This window comes from Lemur catta, chromosome 20 (genome assembly GCF_020740605.2).
Source record: "Lemur catta isolate mLemCat1 chromosome 20, mLemCat1.pri, whole genome shotgun sequence".
Classification (NCBI taxonomy): Eukaryota; Metazoa; Chordata; class Mammalia; order Primates; family Lemuridae; genus Lemur; species Lemur catta.
In genome coordinates this window covers 21,703,147-21,724,861 of record NC_059147.1, presented here as the reverse complement: position 1 = coordinate 21,724,861, position 21,715 = coordinate 21,703,147, and the positions used below count along the sequence as shown (strand labels likewise).

Genomic DNA, 21,715 nt, shown 5'->3' with positions numbered 1-21,715 from the left:
GGCTGTGGTTCCCTGCGGGCACAGAGAATGGATGATCTGTTGGAGCTAGGCTGGGTCCAGGGATGGAGATGGATGGCGTGGTGAGGGCTTTCCCTCCCCCTTGGGGACGAGAAGCTCTAATGACAAGGCAGCAGGAGCTGATGTGAACTGACAATTTATTCTAAAGTCTTCACTTTCTCAGATCTGTATTTATTTTCCCTAAATCTCTTTTAAAAATTTAAAATATGCTCTGGTTTGCCAAACAGATTTACCAAGACAGACAAAGCTTTTGTATCTTGTTTTAAGGGGGCTCCTCTGTCGGTTGGAGAGACTCCTTGTACAGTAAGTACCTTATTGCGGGGACAACTGAGATGAATAACCAGTGCTGAGGTGTGTGTGCCTATATACTGCTTTTTGTAGTAAAAAAATATGTGTAGCTGCGTGGGCTTTGGCTGTGCAACCCTGGGACCCTGAACCATGAGAAATAAGGATGGGCATGATAGGCGAATCTGTCGTGTCCCGGAAATGAGGGTGCGGGTGCCTAATCCACCCTCCCCTTTCTTTTCTTTCTTTCTTTTTTTTTTTTGAGACAGAGTCTCACTCTGTTGCCCAGGCTAGAGTGCCGTGGCGTCAGCCTAGCTCACAGCAACCTCAAACTCCTGGGCTCAAGTGATCCTCCTGCCTCAGCCTTCCAAGTAGCTGGGACTACAGGCATGTGCCACCATGCCCGGCTAATTTTTTTTTTCTATAATATTTTTAGCTGTCCATATAATTTCTTTCTTTCTTTCTTTTTTTTTTTTTTTTAGGAGAAACGGGGTCTCGTTCTTGCTCAGGCTGGTCTTGAACTCCCGAGCTCAAATGATCCGCCTGCCTCGGCCTCCCAGAGTGCTAGGATTACAGGCGTGAGCCACCGCGCCCAGCGTACCCTCCCCTTTCTTTTTTTTTTTTTTTTTTGAGACAGAGTGTCACTTTGTTGCCCGGGCTAGAGTGAGTGCCGTGGCATCAGCCTAGCTCACAGCAACCTCAGACTCCTGGGCTTAAGCGATCCTACTGCCTCAGCCTCCCGAGTAGCTGGGACTACAGGCATGAGCCACCATGCCCGGCTAATTTTTTTGTATATATATTTTTAGTTGGCCAGATAATTTCTTTCTATTTTTAGTAGAGACGGGGTCTCACTCTTGCTCAGGCTGGTCTCGAACTCCTGACCTCGAGCGATCCACCCGCCTCGGCCTCCCAGAGCTAGGATTACAGGCGTGAGCCACCGCGCCCGGCCTCCCCTTTCTTATTGTCCCTCTTCCTCCTCCTGTCTGAGGGCAGACTCCCCACCCAAGCTGACAGCCCACCCTTTCGTGCTTATCCTTCCTGATCTTCCTGCTTCCTCTCTCTCTCTGGCTGTCCTTCTCCATCTCCTTGCAAGGTCATCTTCATTTATTTGACTGTTAAAAGTGAGAGTTTCCTATTATTCCGTGCTCTTCTTCTGTGATCTCATCCTCACCTGTGCCTACTCTCTGACTGTGACCACTGTGTGCAGGTGAGCCACAGATTAGAATCACAAGCCTAGAGCTCCATCCTCACGTGTCTGATGACTCTCTTGGTATCCCCTTGTGGATATATTGGAAGCACCTCAGCATGTCCGAATCTGAACTCATCCACTCTTCCCCAGACTTGGTCCTATCCCAGTATTCTATATTTCAGTGTGTAGAGATCCTCCATTTGTCCAGTTAAGTGAGTTATTAGTAAAAACCCAGGAGGCTGGGCATGGTGGCTCATGTTTGTAATCGTAGCATTCTGGGAGGCCAAGCTGGGAGGATCACTTGAGGGCAGGAGTTGAAACCAGCCTGAGCAAGATCTACTAAAAGTAGAAAAAATTAGCTGGCCAACTAAAAATAGAGACAAAAAATTAGTCCTGCATGGTGGTGAGTGCCTGTAGTCCCAGCTACTTGGGAGGCTGAGGCAGAAGGATTGCTCGAGTGTGAGGTTGCTGTGAGCTAGGCTAAAGTCACGGCATTCTAGCCTGGGCAACAGAGTGAGACTCTAAGAAAATAAAAAAAAAAAAAAAAAGAAAGACACCCAGTAGCCATCTTTGATGCCTCCAGCCCTCTTGCCCACCCCCTTTTCTAATGTTTTCAGGTTCTTTTGGTTTTTAGCTTTGCAAGTCTTCCCACTTCTTTCATTTCCACTTCTCCTACCCTAGTCCTTTACCAGTTGGCAGCATTTTCCCTCTGTGGCCTCCTGTCTGCTCTGCCTGTATCTGTCCTCACTTCCTTCCAGCTTGTTTTCCACACTGCAGACAGAATGATTTTTGAAACCACCAAGCTGATCTTGTCACATCTTGATTAAAAACCCTTAAGTACCACGCTTTTGCTCTTAGCATAGAGAAAAGCTCTTTAACACAGCTGGACCCCAAGGCACTGCAAGGTTCATCCACCACCTAGCTCTCCCTTACCACCATTTGAATGACATTCCATTCCAGCTCCACTCATCCCTGCTCAGTTTTCCTGCATGCATTCAGCTCACTGTGCCACACAGCCTTTGCACATGACATTCCCCCTTCCTGGAAGGGTCTTCCCTGTAAGGTGCTAGCTGTCTGCTTGAAACTTCAGGTTGAGTTGTTAGTTCCTTAGGAACTTCTCCTGATGCCCCGACCAGGCCAAGTGTCTGGCTACTCATGGGTCTGTATTTTGCTTGCATGAAACCTTTTTTCACAGTTGCAACTTTACATTTCTTTATGAGATTATTTAGTTCCTCCCCCTTCTCTCACTGATTGTAAGGTTCCTAAATGCAGGGACTATGTTTCTTTCCATTCTCCGTTACAATCTAGCTTCTAACAGTATCTGGTAGATAGTGGGTGCCTAGTAAATGTTTCTTGAACAAATGAACAAGAAAGAGAAAAAAAGAAAAATTTACAAACTGGCTTTGTAAAATGAAGCTATTTTCTCTAGAAGAGTTAATGCAACCCCCAGCAAAACAAAAGTTTAATTTATAGGTGATAAAGGGTAGATTCCCAGCAACAGCAGCATAGAGAAGAGGCTTCAAGGCCAAGCTAGACTATTCCTTAGACTCCGTGTTCTGGGAAGACCCCATCAAAGTGTGAGTGTTGGGGGATGAGGGGAGGTGGGGTGAGCCGAGTCAACATCGGTGCCCCAACAAGAATTCCAATGTTTACAACCTGATCCTAGCTTAGTAGAAAAGACTTTTTCTTGTTAGGCTCTGGCTAGAGTTGGAAGCCGAAGAGACATCGTAACAGTAAATCGTGGAAGCCCCTGGCTTCCTCTACTGCAAAGGGAATGTGAAGGAGCATTCTCTTTAAACCCGAGTGGACTCCAGCCTGCGCACGTCTGAGTTACAGGGAACCGGGGAGTGGAAAGGAGACTGTTTACTCTCTGCCCTTCTGGAATTTCCTCTGGTTCCATTCCTCTGTACACCAGTGTTTTGCAGTTCTGTGTAGCGTGAACACGGCCGGACCTGTTAATGAAGGCTGTGCTTATTTTCACTCTTTGATGGGCCTATGGGATTGAGGGCCGAGGGAGGCAGGAAGAAGAGGTTTGTTCCACTGAGCCGCTCTGTTAAGGCCAAATCAATCACGTCTTCGTTGAGCTTGGGGAACTCTTAATCCTGGAGTACTTGGTCTCCCTTTAAAGTGTCCTACTTTTGCGCCTTGTTTCATTTTTCTCAAATTTTCAGGTAAATCCTTACATTTGTATTCTGAATTAGGAAGAAAAAGAAAACAGAAAATGATTTTTCCTTTGAAAGGTGTAAGTGTTTACATACACGTACGTTGTGGTGGTGTGGGAGCGGGGAGGGACTGTGATGATAAAAGACGCCAAACTAGAAAGTTCTTCCATATACTGCTATGAAACTGTCCAGGCACGAGTTCTGGATTTCATAACAGAATTGCCTTATAGGAGCATGGTTTGGCAATTTTTTTCTTTTGTTGGCATAAAGAAGGCAACTTCTGATGCCCTATTAATTTATATTTATTAGTATGATATGCAAACAACATATGAAAAAGTCCAGGTCAAGAAAGGGAAAAAGTAACTCTTAGAAGAATATTACTCATCCTTGTCGCACGTACCAACTCTTCTCAATAGGAAATTATTAACCTGAAGCCACTTGCACATCTGAGGCTTTGAAGGGAGGAAAAATAAGAGTTAGGAGTTATTCCCCGAACAGCTTGGCTGGTGTATTTTCTACCTTTTTGTATTTCAAACTGTATTGGTCATGTTGAACTCTTGTAAGTGTGTTAGTTAGTTTACAGTCACTGTTTGTGCCTTAGGTATGCTGGCTTGGGGGGAAAAAAAACTATTACAGGAAACGTGAAACACACACAGAAGTGGAAAGAATAGTCGATGAACTGCTAAGTGTCATCACCCAGTGCAGTGGCTGTCCACGAACTGCCCGCCCCGCCCCACTGGATTAATTTTACATAAATCCCAGACGTATTTCATCCACAAACGTTTCAGTATGCATCTTTAAAAAATGAGGACTCTCGAAAACTGTAACCGTGATGCCAGTTTCAAACCTAAAAAACTTAATGGTAACTGTCAAATATCATCGACTGTCCAGTCCGTTTTAACATTTTGGAACCACAAATAAGATTGATTAAGTCTCTATTAGCCCAGGGGTTTTCCTTCCTCTTGTTGCCCCGTGCAGTGTGATGTTGAAGAAACTGGACAATGTGTCCTGTACAGCTCTCCATAGTTTGCATTTTGCCGTGTGTCTCCCTGAAGCATGGTTCAGTGTGTCTGTCTGTCCTTCTGTGTTTCCTGTAAACTGGTGGGCAGGTCTAGAGGCTGGAATTGACCCGGTTCTTTTTTTCCCTCTCTGGCGCGGTGGTGTGAGTTTCCATCGGAGGTCCCTGGTGTCTGGCTGTCTCTCTGGGTGTGCTGGCTTTCAAAGGGCTCTCCTGGCACAGTCCTTATGATTTCCTGGGTTCTTTTCCCCTAGATTCGCATATCCAGCCTCACCGCTGCCTGTTGACCTCCGTAAAGTAGGGTTACAAGGTATCGGTAACCAGTTGGTACTTAGAACAGAAGGGCGCAATCCTATAACCGCAGAAGTGTGTTTGTCGACTGCTGAAGATAGCATGAGGTCAGGCCTTTGGCTGTCTCCGTGGAACTTAAGTCTCTTGCCAGCGGAATATTTTCATTATATATGTCCTATTTGGTCCTAATTGAATCTGGCTTCCTCTAGTCGTGCTCTAAATGGGCACTTTTTGCAGCCCCTGCCTATGATTTGCCCAAAGCTTTGATTCCAAGAGATGGGTGGGCCTGTGGGGTCTGGCTAATGTTCTTGGTGGGAGTCAGAGGTCTTTCCTAACCTGTGCTGGGGAGAAGCCCAAGGTGGAGTCGTCTTAGATGCTGCATTCCTGGAAGACACTGCCATTGCCTTGGCCCAAGCCACCATCTGCTCTTGCCTGGACTATTGTAGTGACCTCCTACCTGGTCTGGTCTACGTCAGCCCTTGTTTCTCCTGCAGCCAGAGTGGTTATGCTACAGCGGGAGTCAGGCTGCTTCCTTCCTCCGCTCTCATGGCTCCCATCTCAGGCAGAGTCAATGCCAGGGACTTTGCAAGGGCTCTGAGGCCTTACTGGGGGGCTCCAGTGTCCTACTGCCCTCACCCCATGCTCCTCTCTTCGCTCCCTCCTGCCCAGCCACACCGGCCCCCCTGCCCTCCTACAGACATGCTAGGCATGCACCGCCCACCTAGCGCCTCTGGGCTTGCATTGCTCTCTGCCTGGAATATTCTTCCTCCAGATAGCCACATGGCGTCCCCAAGACTTCTTTTAAGTCTTTGGTCAGTTGTCAGGGACACTTTCCTCAACACCCCAAATTCATCCCCCTTCCTCGTTTCATCTTTTCCTACTGCACTTGTCACCTCCTAACAGGTGATGCGATGCATTTTCTGTTTTGTTTAATTGCGTATTGTCTTTTTCTCCCAAGTAGAAGACAAACATCCCAGGGCCACAGATCTCTGTCTATCTTGTTCCTGTGGAATCACAGTGACTAGAATCGTAGGTGCTTTCAAAGCACAAATGTGAGCTGCATGAATGCAGATAGCGCAGGACCCGATGAGGTCAGAGGAGTTAGCGAGCGTCCCGTGCTAAATCGGATTCCAGTTAGGGAAATTGACTCACTACACCCACTTTTCCATGGGTTTCTTGATTTTTGAGCAATGCCTCAAAAGGCAGTGGGAAGACATGCTGGAAGAGAAAGGGCCTTTGTAGAGTCGTCAGTGTGGCTGCAGTGAAACCAGAGGGCCCCAGAGGTGAGGTGGCTATGCTGCTATTTATAGCTAAGATTCCAGTATATGTTTTCCAGCCACACTTACGCCTTTCAGTCTCCCCCGTATGCTCAAGTCTGTCACTCAATTAGCTAATGATTTCTTTAGTTCCATTATGCATTGTAGGGCTGCCCTGGCTCAGGTGTTTTTTTTTTTTTTTAAAGAGAATAATGGGGTGTTCTGTTCTCAGAGGTTTAATTTTTTTAATAGCCTTGCCAATTAAAGAAAGAACCTTTTTCCAACTTTTTATTATGAAATTTACAAACATACAGAAGAATTGAATAAGTGATACAATGAATATCCAAACGCTTTCCACCTAGATCCGGCACTTGTTAACATTTTTCTGCTTTTGTTATATATATGTGTGAGTGTGTGGCTGGGTGCATTTTTTTTCTGGAACCATTGGAAGGTAAATTGCAGATATCATGACACTTTACTCCTAAAAACTTCAGCCTATTCTCCTATAAAACCACTTAAGAAGAAGTACAGATATCATTATAATCTACTCTTGCCTCTCCCAAGAATATGAACATCCTTATATAAAACTGTAGTAGCATTATAAAACCTAAGAACATTCACAATAATTTCAAACATCATCTAATACCCAGTCCGTGTGCAAATTTCTCCAATTGTCCTAAGAATATTTTTTTTCAAAGCAAGATTTAGTCAAAATTCGCGCATGGCATTTTGTGCTTATGTTTCTTTAAATCTAGAAGAGTCTCCCTCCTTCCCTATCCCCCACCCCAGTTATGGTATAGATGTCCCACATTCTGACTTTGTCTGATTGCTACCTCGTAGTATCATTTATCTGTTTCTCTATCCCCTTATTTCATGTGAACTGGGAAGTGGGTTAGAAGCTTGATTAGACTCAGGTTAAATGCTTTTAGCAAGAGGACTTTATTTATTTATTTATTTATTTATTTATTTATTTATTTTGAGACGAAGTCTCACTCTGTTGCCCAGGCTAGAGTGCCGTGGCGTCAGCCTAGCTCACTGCAACCTCAAACTCTTGGGCTCAAGCAATCCTCCTGTCTCAGCCTCCCGAGTAGCTGGGACTACAGGTGCACGCCACCATGCCTGGCTTAGCTGGGCAGTCTGGCCTGGGATCTCCCCTGCGGTTGCAGTCAAGAAGCTGGGCTACAGTCATCTGAAGGCTCGGCTGGGGCTGGAAGATCCCCTTCCAAGGTGGCTGCCCCCTGGATGGCAGGTGGTGCTGGCGGTTGAAAGGCCTCAGTTCCTCCCCACACTCCTTGGCTTTTGAAGGAACTAGTTTCCGCTGGAAACTACAGGTGTGATTTCATGGAAATTTGAACTTACCAAGATCCTCAGTGAAGCTAACTGAAAATAAACAGTAGACCCAGAAAGGATTTGGGGCCCTCCCTGGCAGGGAAGGCGGAATGCTTAAGAGGGCTTGGACCTGGAGGGTAACTGGTTTTATACCTTATTTTAATAGGTCCTTAAATGGATGCAGTTTTTTTTCTGCTAAGTTCTTGAAGGGCCATGTCTGTTTCTTAGATTTGGAGCAGGCTTTTTGATGGGGAGACTGTCAGTTATCTCTAGAAAGTACCAGACTTACCTTAGTGCTTATGGAGATACTTAATTCTACATATCCTGCCTTATTCTAGAAAACAGGGAAGATAGCTTATAAAAAAAATACACCAGCAACTAAGAAATAATATAAAACGACGTGGTGGAGTGGGTGGGTGGGTAGTGAGTGGTTAGGTGACGGGGGAGGTTCAGATATGTGGCGCTTCCCTGGCCTGGCTTTGCAAGGTGTGGGGTGGTGTAGAGGAACTACGGACCCTGTAGAAATCCTCGTAAAACGCCAGCTCTCTCTTGGTGATTGTTAAACAGCCCTGAACGGGAGGTCATGGCCCCTGACTAGACTGCACTGAAGGGAACTGAAGTATTAGAGCGGCCTGAATACTTAACCGGATGGGAGCTACTTGATGTGGCCAAGCTCGGTGGCAGGGTCAAGGGCGTGTGGCAGCAGCAGTTTCCAGCCTGCCTAGGGTTTGGTGCTCCCGCCTGGTGTCAGCTTGTTCTGTTTTCCTGCCACTCGCCCGTGGGGGTGTGTGCCCCTGGGCTGCTTCTCACTTCTTTCTCCTTCTGTGACTCATGGGGCTGGCCAGCCTGGATTGAACTTTTATTGTTTTAAATTTTTTCCTTTATTTTAGGGCAATACGTTTTCAAGATCAAAAATTAAAAAAAACACATTTTAACACAAATAAGAAACGCATAAGTCCCTGCCATCCCTCATCTAGAGAGAGATGGCTCTTGCTGGCATTTCCTTGGGCTTTTCTGACCTGTGGCTATGGGTGGCAGATGCCGCTTGCAATTGATTTCTTCCTCTGTATGCCATCAATATCCCTCTCTTTTCTCACACTCCTGCAAGTATAAGCAAACAAATAAGTCAGTAAGGTGGAAGTTATGTAGCTGACCAGTATTTAGGAAAAAAAAAGAGTCCTGCTCTCTCACCTGCCTAGTACAACCATGATAACCTTAGACATATTCCTTCCCACTCTCTTTTCCATGCCATGAGAGAAATTTGAAGCTGCCGAAAAGCATTGTCAGGGAAGCCAGAGTAGGCGAACTGGGAGTTTCTGATTTAGAGAATCTTAAGCGGGGGTGCATTCGCTTTAGTCCCATCCGTGTTGCCTTTTGTGCCCAACAGTGGAGAACACGCAGCTGACCCTGAACCTGCAGACGGAGAACAAAGGCAGTGTTGTCTCGGGCGGAGAGCTGACAATTTTCCTGGACGGGCCAACTGTTGATCTGGGAAGTGTGCCTAATGGCAGTGCTGTGACAGACGGTGAGTGCCGCCTTGCCCCTCAGGGCTGTGCCGGGACGGGGCGGGGCTGGGCAGGAGGCAGGAGGTGCTGAGAGCCTGGGTTTCTCCCAGGCATCTTGGTTTGGGTACCGCTCAGCCTGGCCCACAGCTAGCCCTGACTCCTCCTAGCATGCCAGATCAAAATCATGACATGAATTTTCAAGGACTGCTTTCTGACCAAAGACCACAATAAATCATCTTTGTGAAAGTGTAACAATTGTTTGGTTTGACGTCAGAGAAAAACATCTTTTTATCCCACATGGACTTTGGAAAACAAAATGTCTTTATCAAATGTGACTTTGGCCCATTTTTTTTTTTTTCCTGATACAGTTGAACTTCCTGGGGCGGCTGAGTGTGCTTTTTATGAGAGGGCCTTTGTTGGGAAGGGGACAGTGTATTCTTCTAGAGATACACACTAACAAAATGCAGAAAGAAGCAGGGAGGTTCGAGCTTGTCCCCAACTCTGTCCTGAACGTTGGTAGTTTGTTTCTTTTGATCTAGTCTGAAATTAGTCACCTTTGGATCTAGCAGGAAATTATTTCATGAAGTCTGAGGTCTGAAATGGGTTGGTTTCTCTATAATTTTTCTCATTAAATGTTTTGTTAGATGTGATGTAATGATGGTACTTTCCAGGTGCCAAACAGGCTTTCTGTAGCTTCACAGGGGTGAAATTTGAATTCGAATTCAGGGGCAGCTGGGTGGAATCTTGGTGGTTGGATGGGCCCTGACTGCTGAGAGAAATCCTTCAATTGGACTGAGCAGTGCTTGGGTGCTTTTGGTGCTTGGAGAAAAACATGCCTCATTCACTCCTTCGATACATGTATATGTAATTGAATGCCAGGTATGTAGTAGGTCTCAGACCAGGTGCTAGCCAGATGGCATTGGGTAAAATTCATGTGGTCTCCCCTTCTTGAAGGTTTTAATCCACCTGGTGGGGGCCAGGGGCAGGGAAAGTTAGACATCAAATGAGTAAACACAAATAATTCCATAGCTGTAATTGTGACAAGAGCTATGAATGAAAAGTATAAGGTGGTATGAGATTTCTGAACTTTGGGGGGATCTCATCTAAATTAGGGGATCAGGGAAGGTTTCTCTGAGGAAGCTGAGGCCTGGAGTCTGCGGAGGTTAGACAGGGTGGGGAATAAAGGGATGCCTTGGAGGCAGCTGATGTGGGCAGGTCACGGGGAGGAGGACAGTGGCCGAGATGAGGCCAGAGACCTCGGTAGGGGTTTGGAACCTCATGCTGAGAAACAGAAAGCTGTTGAAGGGATTTTCTTAGAAGACTGTCATGATCTGATCTGGGTTTTTAAAAGTTCTCTGGTTGTGCTATGGAGAAATGCCCTCCATTCCTTGCCCCCACTTAGCCTGGTTGGCATCTGTTCTCCATCTCACGTTTTTGAGGGTGAAGTTGATCTCATGTGTAAGGCAATGTGCTTGTAAGCACCTTGGACGTTCTTGAATGTCTTGGAGAAGAGAAGCTGTTTCCCAGCTGTTTCCCACTGTTTTTGAGGCGCAGATCGGCTCTCACATGAGTGTCCCTGTTCCTTCTCATGCCAGGCGCTGCAGCTTGCTAGATGTCCCCACTCCCTGTCCCAACATGGTGGGGAACTCTGATGCACACAGGGGGTTCTGTTCCTGGTAGCCAAATCTCAAGGGTTGAGCTTCTCAACGTTTCTGTCTTTTTCTGTGATTCATCCCCTTTCTAGGGTCACAGCCGCCTTCGAGGGAGTCCAGTGGGACAGCGGTAGCTCCGGAGAGCCGGCACCAGCCCCCCAGCACCAACTGCTTTGGTGGGAGATCCCGGTAAGAACCCCCTTGTTGATGAGAAGGAGCTGGGAAGATGCTTAAAGCTATTAAAATCACGCCAGGAGATGGCGAGATGCAATTTATGTTAAAAACTGTTGGAAATTTCCAGGAATCTTATAACCAACTTAACATGTTAAGGAGGTCAAGGGGGAATACAGAACTCATGATTCTTTAGAAGGGTTGGCGTTTCCTTGACAAGGATTCGGACCCGCTGAGTTGTTATTTGAATAAAGGGAACTGGTGAACAGAGAATTGGACTGCTTATTTGTATGTCAGGGGCTGTGGCCATAGTTATTCTTCCAGGATACGCATAGAAACACTTAGAGCAATGGTTCTTTGTATGTGACATTGGCTGTGCATTTTTATTTTGGGGAATGGCCCATGGTTCCCTTTGGAGTGTTGGTTAAGACCTCCTACGCTTAGAGTCTGAGTTACGTTGTACTTGTTATACGTATCACAGCTGATATAATTTTATTTACTGAAATTCCCATCTTATACCTGTGCTAATGGTGCAGACTCATTTCCATGGCAACTGAATTTCTAGGCAGGAGAATAGCTTTACGTGTATTAGAGAGATGTGGGGGGTGTTGGGACTTGTGTTTATTGTTTCTTACAATGTACAAAACACCCAGACTACTTCTAAGGAAATTTTAAGGAAAAGAATCATATAAATGTAGTTTGTAAATCTTTATTATCTGCGGAATGTAGGTAAATAACTGGTATTAAAAATCTTCCCAAACAGATCCAAGGGAGTAGGGAATCATGCTTTGAAAAATGGAGTATGATTTCAGCCAACAGCCACAGCAGCTTGCAAGATCTCCTGGGGACAGCTGTTAGCTTCTCCAGATTTGGTTGTTTTGTGGGTTTCTGAGGTTGCGGTGACTGGCTGGTGCTGGAGCAAGAGAGGGTGGACGTTTGGATCTTTTTCCATAGCATCATTAGAAGCAGAGGTGCCATTTCCCTGCTTTCTTTTCTCCAAGTCTCTGCGAAGGTGTTACCTCGTACCCTGAAGACCAGTCACGTTTTCTGTGACTTGCTGGATGACTTACAAGATGGGATAAGTAGTCGGGTCCCGCAGGGTGAGGACCAACAATGTAATTGGCAACTCTTGTGTCCACAGAGGAAGATAAGCATCCCGAGCTGGAGGGGACAGAACCTCTCAGCGGGAACAGCATGGGGTGAGGAACACTTGAGCATTTCGCTCTTCGGAGAGTGACACCTTCTTAGCTTTGACGCCAGTCACTGCCATCGTGGTCTTTTAGCTGACCTGGAAAGTTTGTGTCAGACACACTTATGTCACTTAATTTGGGCTCAAAGGCAGAGTTTACGTCTTAACAGGTTTGAACGTAAATTCTTGACCTATTTATTGGTCTCTGGATTACTCTAGTTGATCAACCTTGAAATTTATAGATCCTGACAACCCTTGTTTATTGTCATTTGTGTTGAGGACTCTTTGCTGTTAGAACAGCAGGCATGGCTGAGTGCGGTGGCTCACACCTGTAATCCTAACACCCTGTGAGGCTGAGGTGGGGGATCACTTGAGCCCAGGATTTCGAGACCAGCCTGAGAGACAGCAAGACAGACCCCGTCTGTACTAAAAATAGAAAAATTAGCTGGGTTTGATGGTGCATACCTGTAGTCCCAGCTATTTGGGAGGCTGAGGCAGGAGGATCATTTGAGCCCAGCATAGTTGGGAGGTGATGAATCAGTCCTTCAGGATTCGAGGGCAATCCTCTGCTGTCCCAGCTTTCCGGGGGCAGAGAGAATGATGGGCTTCTGCCTGCTGCCTCCCAGACTAAATATTTAGCTTCTGTTGTCTGAAGAGTAGGTTTTTCTTGGACTTGGGTGCTATTCACCACGATCAAACAAAGGTGCTCTGACGTTCCCGTGCAGGTGAAAGCTGTGATGTCAAAGCAGCCCTTTCCTCTCCTCCCTTGCCCTGCTTTAGAAAGCTGTAGAGCTGGAACTGTGAAAGGGTTTTATCTTAGGGATTCAGCTACCCACGTTCATCCTGCAGAGCTACTGTTCGCTTGCTAGGCCAGGTCCCAAACCTCTGCTTCTTAGTGGGCTCTCGCCTTCTCTTCAAAAGTAAATCATCAGGTGAAACACCTCTGATTGTTTTATCATCTGGTCTGCACGTGGAAGCCAGCATGGGACTGCCACCAACAAGTCACATGGCATAAATTTGTTTGCAGACAGACTGTGTTGGTATGCAGTCAGTGGGTCTCACCAAGTAAAGAAAGAGTTAATATCATAAATTGTCATATACAAGTCCTAGAAAGGAATACTGCCCTGTAGTGAAAATGGGTGAAAGATGGTTACATCAGTATGGTGGAATCTCAGGAACATAACGTTGAGCAAGAGAAATAGGTCACAGAAAAAAATATATAGTGTGATGCCGGGTATAGAAAGTTAAAAGTACAAAACTAATTAATACATGTTTTATGGATAGCTTTGTAGGTAGTAAAGCTATAAAAAAAAATGGGAATATTTAACCTTGGATTCAGGAAAATGGTTATCTTTGGGGGGAAGGAGGCTGGTATAATGGGGAAAGGGTACAGAGAAAGTTTCTTTTTTTTTTTTTTTTGAGACAGAGTCTCGCTTTGTTGCCCAGGCTAGAGTGAGTGCTGTGGCGTCAGCCTAGCTCACAGCAACCTCAAACTCCTGGGCTTAAACGATCATATTGCCTCAGCCTCTTGAGTAGCTGGGACTACAGGCATGTGCCACCATGCCCAGCTAATTTTTTCTATATATATTTTTAGTTGGCCAGATAATTTCTTTCTATTTTTAGTAGAGATGGGGTCTTGCTCTTGCGCAGGCTGGTCTCGAACTCCTGAGCTCAAATGATCCACCCGCCTCAGCCTCCCAGAGTGCTAGGATTACAGGCGTGAGCCACCTCGCCCGGCCAGGAATTAAAAAGTATCATTTACCAACCTAAGGAAACTGACCAGCGATGGTATTGGGCTGATGAAATTATTGTTTGCTCTTGAGGCAGACAGATTTCAGACTTTAGGATTTCTGCAGGCTTGATAATAGCCGGTTGTTTTCTTCTGCCTGGTTAGTATATACAACGGTGTAGCCAGTGATTCTAAACTGATGCCCACTTTGGCCTCTTAGGCTGCACTGCTGTCACTTAGAAATCTCAGGCCTGAGCAGTTAGTTTGGGAGTTGGGGGAATGGGTTCCAGATAATAGCTGGTCACCTCCAGAAAACGTGTGAGAATAGCACTAATATTGGTGACCTGAAGGCTGATTCACACTATTTGGTATTTGATTGGAGTGGGGACAAGTACATGGTACACCCCAGGATCCTGCCTGTTAGTGTGCCACCCTGTGCCGTGTCCTTGGCCAGTGTTCCTTGTTCCACTGTGGCAGCGGAGCGTGCCTGGGATATTATGAAGCCCCTGGGAGAGTGTGTGCTAGTTGGCACTGGGAGTACCTACCACACCCTTCAAGGATTGCTCAGTGTTTCTTTTATTTTGCTGGAGTAAGGGCTGGCTTTGGGAACCTTGCCTGCGTCAGTTCAGGTTGGGAAGATCCAGCGTGTGCCTGGGACCGTGCACACATCACACAAGGAGTGCCAGAAGCACCCAAGTCCATCACTCCACCCTCCACAGTGAGCTCAGTCTTCATGACATGAGAGATATTTATGAAACAGGCAACTAGAACTGTGAGAAATCAGCGTGTGGAGAGTGGATGGGAATTTGCAGAGGGACTGTTTTCCATTGTCCAGTGCTTCAGTACAGTGTCTTAGGGGCTTCCTGGCTCAGGGAGCTAATGAGACCCAGTGAGGTGTATGTTGGGGGGGGGGGAAAGAACCCCATAGAGGGGGTCCATGCTGGTATTGGCAGCTCTCTTTAGAGTTACCTGTAGGTTAGAAACGGTTGTGGAATTCCAGACTGAAGAGTGAGAAGCCAGGATGTCTGAGTTCCTTTGTGATATGCTGATTGTTAGTCACCTGTGATTTTTTTCCTCCCACCCCCCAGCTATTATATGAAATCAGGGAATGTCTTAGTCCATTTAGTATCACTATAACAGAATGCCCGAGGCTGGGTAAGTTATAAAGAAAAGAGATTTATTTGGCTCATGATTCTGGTGGTGGAAAGTCCAAGATGGGGCAGTTGCATCTGGGGAGGGCCTCCTGCCGCTTCTGTTAGTGGCCTCTGAGTGGAGGTTTTTCCAGGTCCTCAGTGGTTGTCAGGAGAAAAAAATTTCAGGACGCACCATGTAAGCCAAGCAAGCGACGGCTTTTTTACTGAAAGTGAAAGCACACTCTCAAGAGACAGAGCACCAGCAGGCTAGAAAGAGCACCTGCACCAGGGGGAAATGATTTTTGGTCTTCTGAAGTCTTACTAATTGAGTGGAGGAATATTCAAGGCTAAGGGGTTGGCTTTTGTTAAGAATTTGGGTAGTGATTCCTAGAATCGGGTTCCCTCCTATTTTTGTACTTTATTTATTTAATTTATTTATTTATTCATTCATTTAATTTCTTTCCTTCTTCCCTCCCTTCCTCCCTTCCTCCCTCTGTTGCTTAGGCTAGAGTGCCATAGCATTAGCCTAGCTTATAGCAACCTCAAACCCCTGGGCTCAAGTGATCCTCCTGCCTCAGCCTCCCGAGTAGCTGGGACTACAGGTGCTCACCATGATGCCCAGCTTACTTTTCTATTTTTAGTAGAGACAGGGTCTTGCTCCTGCTCAGGTTGTTCTTGAACTCCTGAGTTCAAGTGATCCTCCCATCTCGGCCTCCCAGAGTGCTAGGATTACAGGCGTGAACCACTATATTCATACTTTATATGGTTGTCTCAGAACTGTCATGGTGATTTCAAGGGTGGGGAAGTTTTAAAACCACAATGTAAGTGATATTGTAATTAGCCAAAGTTCATATAAGGTGGCGGAGATAGCTGACAAGCTGGTTGAAGCTGGTTCTTGACTGCAGTTATGAGCCCCCTAGTTAGTTTCTGCCGGAGCACCTGCCCCTGCATCTGGTCTCAGCCCTGTCCTAGGCTCCTACTCTAACACTGCCACTCCTGGCGGAAAGCAGAATGGGAGCAGGCACGTGCAAAGAGATCACATGTTGAGAGAAGAAGCAAGAGAGGGATCCCCACCCCATGGTGAAACGCCTCCCACTAGGTCACACCTCCCACCACTGCCATGTTGGGGGTCAAATTTCAACATGAGGTTTGGTGGGGACAAACAAATCAGATCCCAAACCATAGCAGGGACTTAAGGTGAAATCAAGCCCATAGGAGTGTCTGTGAGTGACGCTGCTCTTCCAGGCACAGCCTTAAGGTTTCTTCTGGCTTGAAAAGCTGGCTCCTCTGTCTAGAATCCCTGTCAATTTTCCATAGTGATGCAGAGAAATGGAACAGAAAAAAAAAAAAAAGAGAGAATGTATTTAATTTGCTTTTAGATTCATAAAGTTTTTCGCTAATTGGTTTCAAAACTGTGTTGGGGATCTTGAAGCTATATATAAAAGCTTAAACAATTTATTTTCCTTATGTGTGTATGTATGTAAGTTATTTTGTATGCGAGTGCATGTGAATGTGCATGAGTGAGTGAGAGAGAGAGAGAGAGAGGGAAGGGCTGGGGGCCTGGACTTTGCCTGTGTCCCCTGTCAGCTGTCAGTATTGGCTTATGTTGGCCAGAATCTGCATTTTAACACACTCCTCCCAGGGCTTCATTTACATGGAAAAGTTTCAGAACCTCTTATGATAGTTCTCATTCTCTCTCTTTTAGTCTTCTATTTTGTCCTGCTTTGATGAAAACATATCAGATTTATTGGCTCAGTTGCCTTGGCATAGTGACCTCTGAAGACTTAAGAGATCTGTAATCTCAGAGACTTATAAAGCCCATGGTCTCTGGTGAGTTCTAAATAGCTCATCAGCTGTGTCTGCAGACAGCCTATCCCAGAAAGGAAAGAAAAATAAACTCAGCCGGGTGTGAGTCTGCTGGGAACACTTCAGGAAGTCCTGGGAGGGCCTGGAGAGAAGGGAGGGATGGACAGGAGCTGAGCCTGCCTGCGGGCACCGGGCCATTCTCTCAGTCACTGTTGGCCAATCCCGCCCCTCCTTCCACTGAGATGACTAAAGGGTACATGACTGTGTTGTCTATCAGCATGAATCTGAATTTAGCATCTTTGCTGTTTTCATACCGGCCTCCCACCCGATAGCTTATACTTAAAGTCTGGCTATATATAGCCCCATTTTTATTGCTAGAGAAGGGAAAGCAGTAAAAGCAATATATGTAATTCATTTATTAATTTGTTGATAACTAAGACACAGTCCCTGCTCACGGGGAGCTTGTAGGTAGGGCTTTCTTCTGAGTAGTTGGTAAATATAAAATAGCTTTGAGACAGTGGACAAGGGCCCCACTGCATCCTCAAAGCTAGGCATCCAAAAGTAATCACGGCTAGGCACAATGGCATGCACTTGTAGTCCCAGCTGCTGGGGAGGCTGAGGTAGGAGGATCGCTTGAGCCCAGGAGTCTGAGGCTGCAGTGAGTTATGATCATGCCTGTGAATAGCAGCACTCCAGTATGGACAGCGTAGTGAGACCTTGTCTCTTATTAAAAAAAAAAACTTAAAAAAGGCAAAGAATGAAAGAAAAGTAATTATGGAGATTACACACTCATTTATATGTTGATTTATTAATTATGCATTAATTACAACGAATAACAATACATTATTATACACTTATTTATTCAGATCCATTTACTTCATAGGTATTTATTTGGCATTTCTTCTGTATGATCCTTGAGAGTTGTAGTGGGTACCAGAAAGCTGGTTAGGACGTAGGAGGAAGGAAAGTAAATATCTGTAGTTGAAGGAATGTTCATTTGACATATGTTGAATGCCAGGCTCTGAGCCAGGTCTTGGTGATAAAAAGATGCAAAGTTATAGTCTCTGACGTCAAGGAGTTTTTCTAGTAGGAAACAGACATGTAGGTGACAATTACAGTCTAGTGTGATGGATCTCATAGTAGTTGTGTGTACACATGCAACAGCAACAAAGTGGGAAGTTTACCTAAATCTACCTGGGGAGGTTTGGGGAAGACCTCACGCATTTGAGCTGTTTTTTGTTAATTTTTTTTTTTCTTCTTGAAATAGAGTCTTACTTTGTTCCCCGGGCTAGAGTGCCGTAGCGTCAGCTTAGCTCACAGCAACCTCAAACTCCTGGGCTCAAGCGATCCTCCTGCCTCAGCCTCCTGAGTAGCTGGGACTACAGGCCTGCACCACCATGCCCCTAATTTTTTCTATATATTTTTTAGTTGTCCAGATAATTTTCTTTCTATTTTTTTAGTGGAGACGGAGTCTTGCTCTTGCTCAGGCTGGTCTCAAACTCCTGACCTCGAGCAATCCTCCCGCCTCAGCCTCCCAAAGTGCTAGGATTATAGGTGTGAGCTACCGCACCTAGCCTAGGGTTCCTTCTTGGTGTACATTCTGTATGTTTGACAGCTTGATTTCTTTTTTAGCCCTGAATAACATTTCACTGTGTGGATGTACTACAGTTTCTTTATCCATTCACTTATTGAAAGACATCTTCGTTTCCAAGTTTTGGCAATTATGAGTAAAGCTTCTAGAAACATCTGTGTGCAGGTTTTCACGTAGACATATGTTTTTACCTCACGTGAGTAGACACAAAAGAAGATGATTGCTGGCTCATATGGTAAGAGCATGCTTAGTTTTGTAAGAAACTGCCAGACTATCTTCCGGAATGGTTGTACCATTTTGCATTCCCACCAGCAATGAATGGGAGTTCCTGTTGCTCTACGTCTTCATTCGGTGTTATCTGTTTTCTAGATTTTGGCCATTCTATTGGGTGTCTAGTGGTTTCTCGTTTTAATTTTTATTTCCCCAATGACCTGTGATGTGGAGTCTTTTCATATGCTTATTTGCCATCTGTATATCTTTCTTGGAGGGGTGTCTGTTCAGGTCTTTTGCCTAGTTTTTAATTGGGTTGTTCATTTTTATACTGTTGAGTTTTAAGTGTTCTTTGTGTATTTTGGATAACTCCTTATTTCAGATAGCAGTCTTTGATCAGATACATGTTCTGTGAATATTTTCTCCCCGTCTATGGCTTATCTTCTCATTCTCTTCACCACCTGTTTTTGGAAAGAAAATTTTATTTGAATACAGCCAGACTAACTCATTTTCATATTGTCTGTGGCTACTTTCATATTACAAGGGCAGAGCTAAGTCATTGCAACAGAGATGGTATGGTCAGCAAAGCCTATGAAACTTACCATGTGGCCCTTTACAGAAAGCTTGCTGTTCCCTGCTGTGGGAGATAGTAAGAAGATACGACCAGTTCACAAAGGGCCTTTCATGCTTTATTGAGAACTTTTAGATTTTATTCTTTGGAGACAGGGAACCACTGAATTTTGAGCAAGGGTATGATGTACTATTTCTGTGGTGAGTTATTCATGAAAGTAGTCTGATGGATGAATTTGAAGCTGTACCAGTTGGGGTTGATTGTAGGAAACAGAAACCACTCTAGATATTTTGAACAGAAAAGGATTTAGTATGGGGAATTAGATGCTTTCAAAAGTCACTGGATGGGCTGGTGCAACAGAAGTGAGGCCCCCCCCCCGTCTTTGGTTTCAAGCTCACAGCCCTGCAGCTGTAATCCAGATGTCAGGAAACTGCTGCTGCCCCTGTAACTGCTTTATACATGTGAAGTTGGTGTCCAGGCAGTGAGGCTTGGAGTCTGTTGGAGACCCTGCCAGTTACCACCACCATGGGGCAAATGGCTCTGCCTTCATTCTGCTGTCCAAATCTCCTGCAAGGGAGTCTGGAAGTCTTCTAGTCTCTGCAGTTGGGGCGGAAGGCGGGGTGGGAAGGGGTGAGAAGGAAGGGGCCATGTGGAGTGGAAGAGAGTGGGAGTGTCTGATACAGTGGGGTCCAGACTAGGATCAGGGACTGACTAAGAGGGTTCCTGTAGGCACTGGTGAGGTTGGAATTGACAACTAGCCTTGGGCAATAGCGGAACAGACAGGAGACAGAGAAATAACCTACTAGGTGTAACTGAGCAGGACTGGGTGACTGACTAATGAGACAGGACGGAGGGTGGAGAGGAGGTGAACAACAGGGCCAAGACAAGGGTCACCACGGTTTAGGGCACAGGAGTAATATTTCTAGTGTATCTGGATTCTAAGACTTCTTAGTCCTAGAAAACGGTGATTAAAAGGGGAAGGGTTTAGAGAGAAGCCAATAAAAAGAGTATGGGTCTTGGGGAAATGCCTTTCTGGTCGTGAGAGCTTGGCAGCTTGGCCACGCACTGATGAAGGACCGGCACAGAACTGGCTGCAAATGCTTTGGACAGATGTGGATGGCGAGGACTGGGGTGCTTTGGCCACGTGTTTGTGGCTGTGGTTTGGTGAGATGAGGTTAGACTTTCCCTTTAGGATTCTATTGGAACTGAGTGGCTCCTTTTGAAAGTGCCAAGGTCTGTGGAGGTGGTGATTTGGGGTTTGGTTTAGTGACTTGTCTTTAGGATGGCATCTCCATAGCCTAAATAGAATGACTCCTTTCAAACACCGAAGCGATTCTATATTTAGGGTTTTCATTTTGTATTACATAAAAATAGCCACAGAACTAACACCTAGAATTTATATAGCTTTACGCTTCACATGTACTGTGTTTCACGAAGCGCTTATGCACCCTTAACTTAGCGAAAATAGAGTGCAGGTGTTGGTCTCAATGTTCTCTGGGTTTCCCAGCCTGATTTTATTTACTGGGTCACTTCTGTCTGGCATCTGCCCCTGTCATTCTGCTGCGGCTACAGCCACAAAAGCCCACCTGATCTGTCTGCAGGTTTCATATTGTGGACTAGTGCTCTCTAGAAACGTTCTGTGCCTTGGCTTCTATAGTAATGTGGAATCCCGGTTTTTGATCTTTGTTATTTAAAAAATAAGTGTGGTTCATGTGAAAATATATGTAAATATGTATTCCATAAGAGCAGGTTGCAGTCAAGAGAGGTGTCGTAGAGAAGGTGACTTTTTTTTTTCCTTTTTTGAGACAGGGTTTCCCTCTGTTGCCCGGGCAGGAGTACAGTAGTGTGATCACAGCTCACTGTAGCCTCCAACTCCTGGGCTCAAGCGATCCTCCCACCTCAGCTTCCCAAGTAGCTGGGACTGCAGGTGTGGGCCACCATACCTGGCTAATTTAAAAATTTTTTTTTTAGAGATGGGGTCTTGCTTTGTCCCAAGGCTGGTCTTGAACTCCTGGCCTCAAGTGATCCTCCTGCCTCAGCCTCCCTAAGTGCTGGGATTACAGGTTTGAGCCACCATGCCCAGCCAAGAAGGTGACTTTTAAGCAAAGATTTGAAGAAGCCAAGGGATTTAGCCATGAGGATCTCTGAGGAGCATGTGTTTGGGCACAGGAATGGTTGTTGCAGACCTCAAGGTGGGAATGTGCCTTTGGAGTTGAAGGAACAGTAGGAAGGCCAGTCCCACTGGAGAGGAGGGGTTGGGGTCATCAGAGGAGATGTCAGTGGTCACAGGTAGGGCCAGGTCGTTCCTGTGAATTCTTGCTCTGTGTATTTCAGGGTTATTTGATTGGGTCCAGAGTACAGTTTGGAATATGTCTTATGGGCAAATTGAACTTTTGTCCTTATCTCATGATCCTGTATCTTTTTAAAATATTTTTTTTGTCTTAAAATTTATTTGATCTGAAGCTGGGTGCTGCAGCGTGTGCCTGTAGTCCCAGTTACTCAGGAGGCTGAGATGGGAGGATCTCTTGAACCCAGGAGTTCAAGTCCTGTGTGGACAACATAGCGAGACCCTGTCTCTAAAAAGACAAGAATTTTATGTGGTCCGAGCAA

General features: G+C 45.6%; 1 protein-coding gene across 5 annotated transcripts in view; it reads left to right on the top strand.

Annotated features, from left to right (window-relative positions):
- The window catches only part of WWP2 (WW domain containing E3 ubiquitin protein ligase 2), a 128,958-nt gene that overhangs the window by 44,652 nt on the left and 62,591 nt on the right, over positions 1 to 21,715 (top strand). For all 5 annotated transcript variants that reach the window (XM_045533361.1, XM_045533362.1, XM_045533363.1 and 2 more), the window contains exons 5-6: positions 8,936 to 9,073; positions 10,798 to 10,894. In XM_045533361.1, coding sequence (XP_045389317.1) covers positions 8,936 to 9,073; positions 10,798 to 10,894 — 235 coding nt within the window. The remainder of the gene's footprint in view (positions 1 to 8,935; positions 9,074 to 10,797; positions 10,895 to 21,715) is intronic.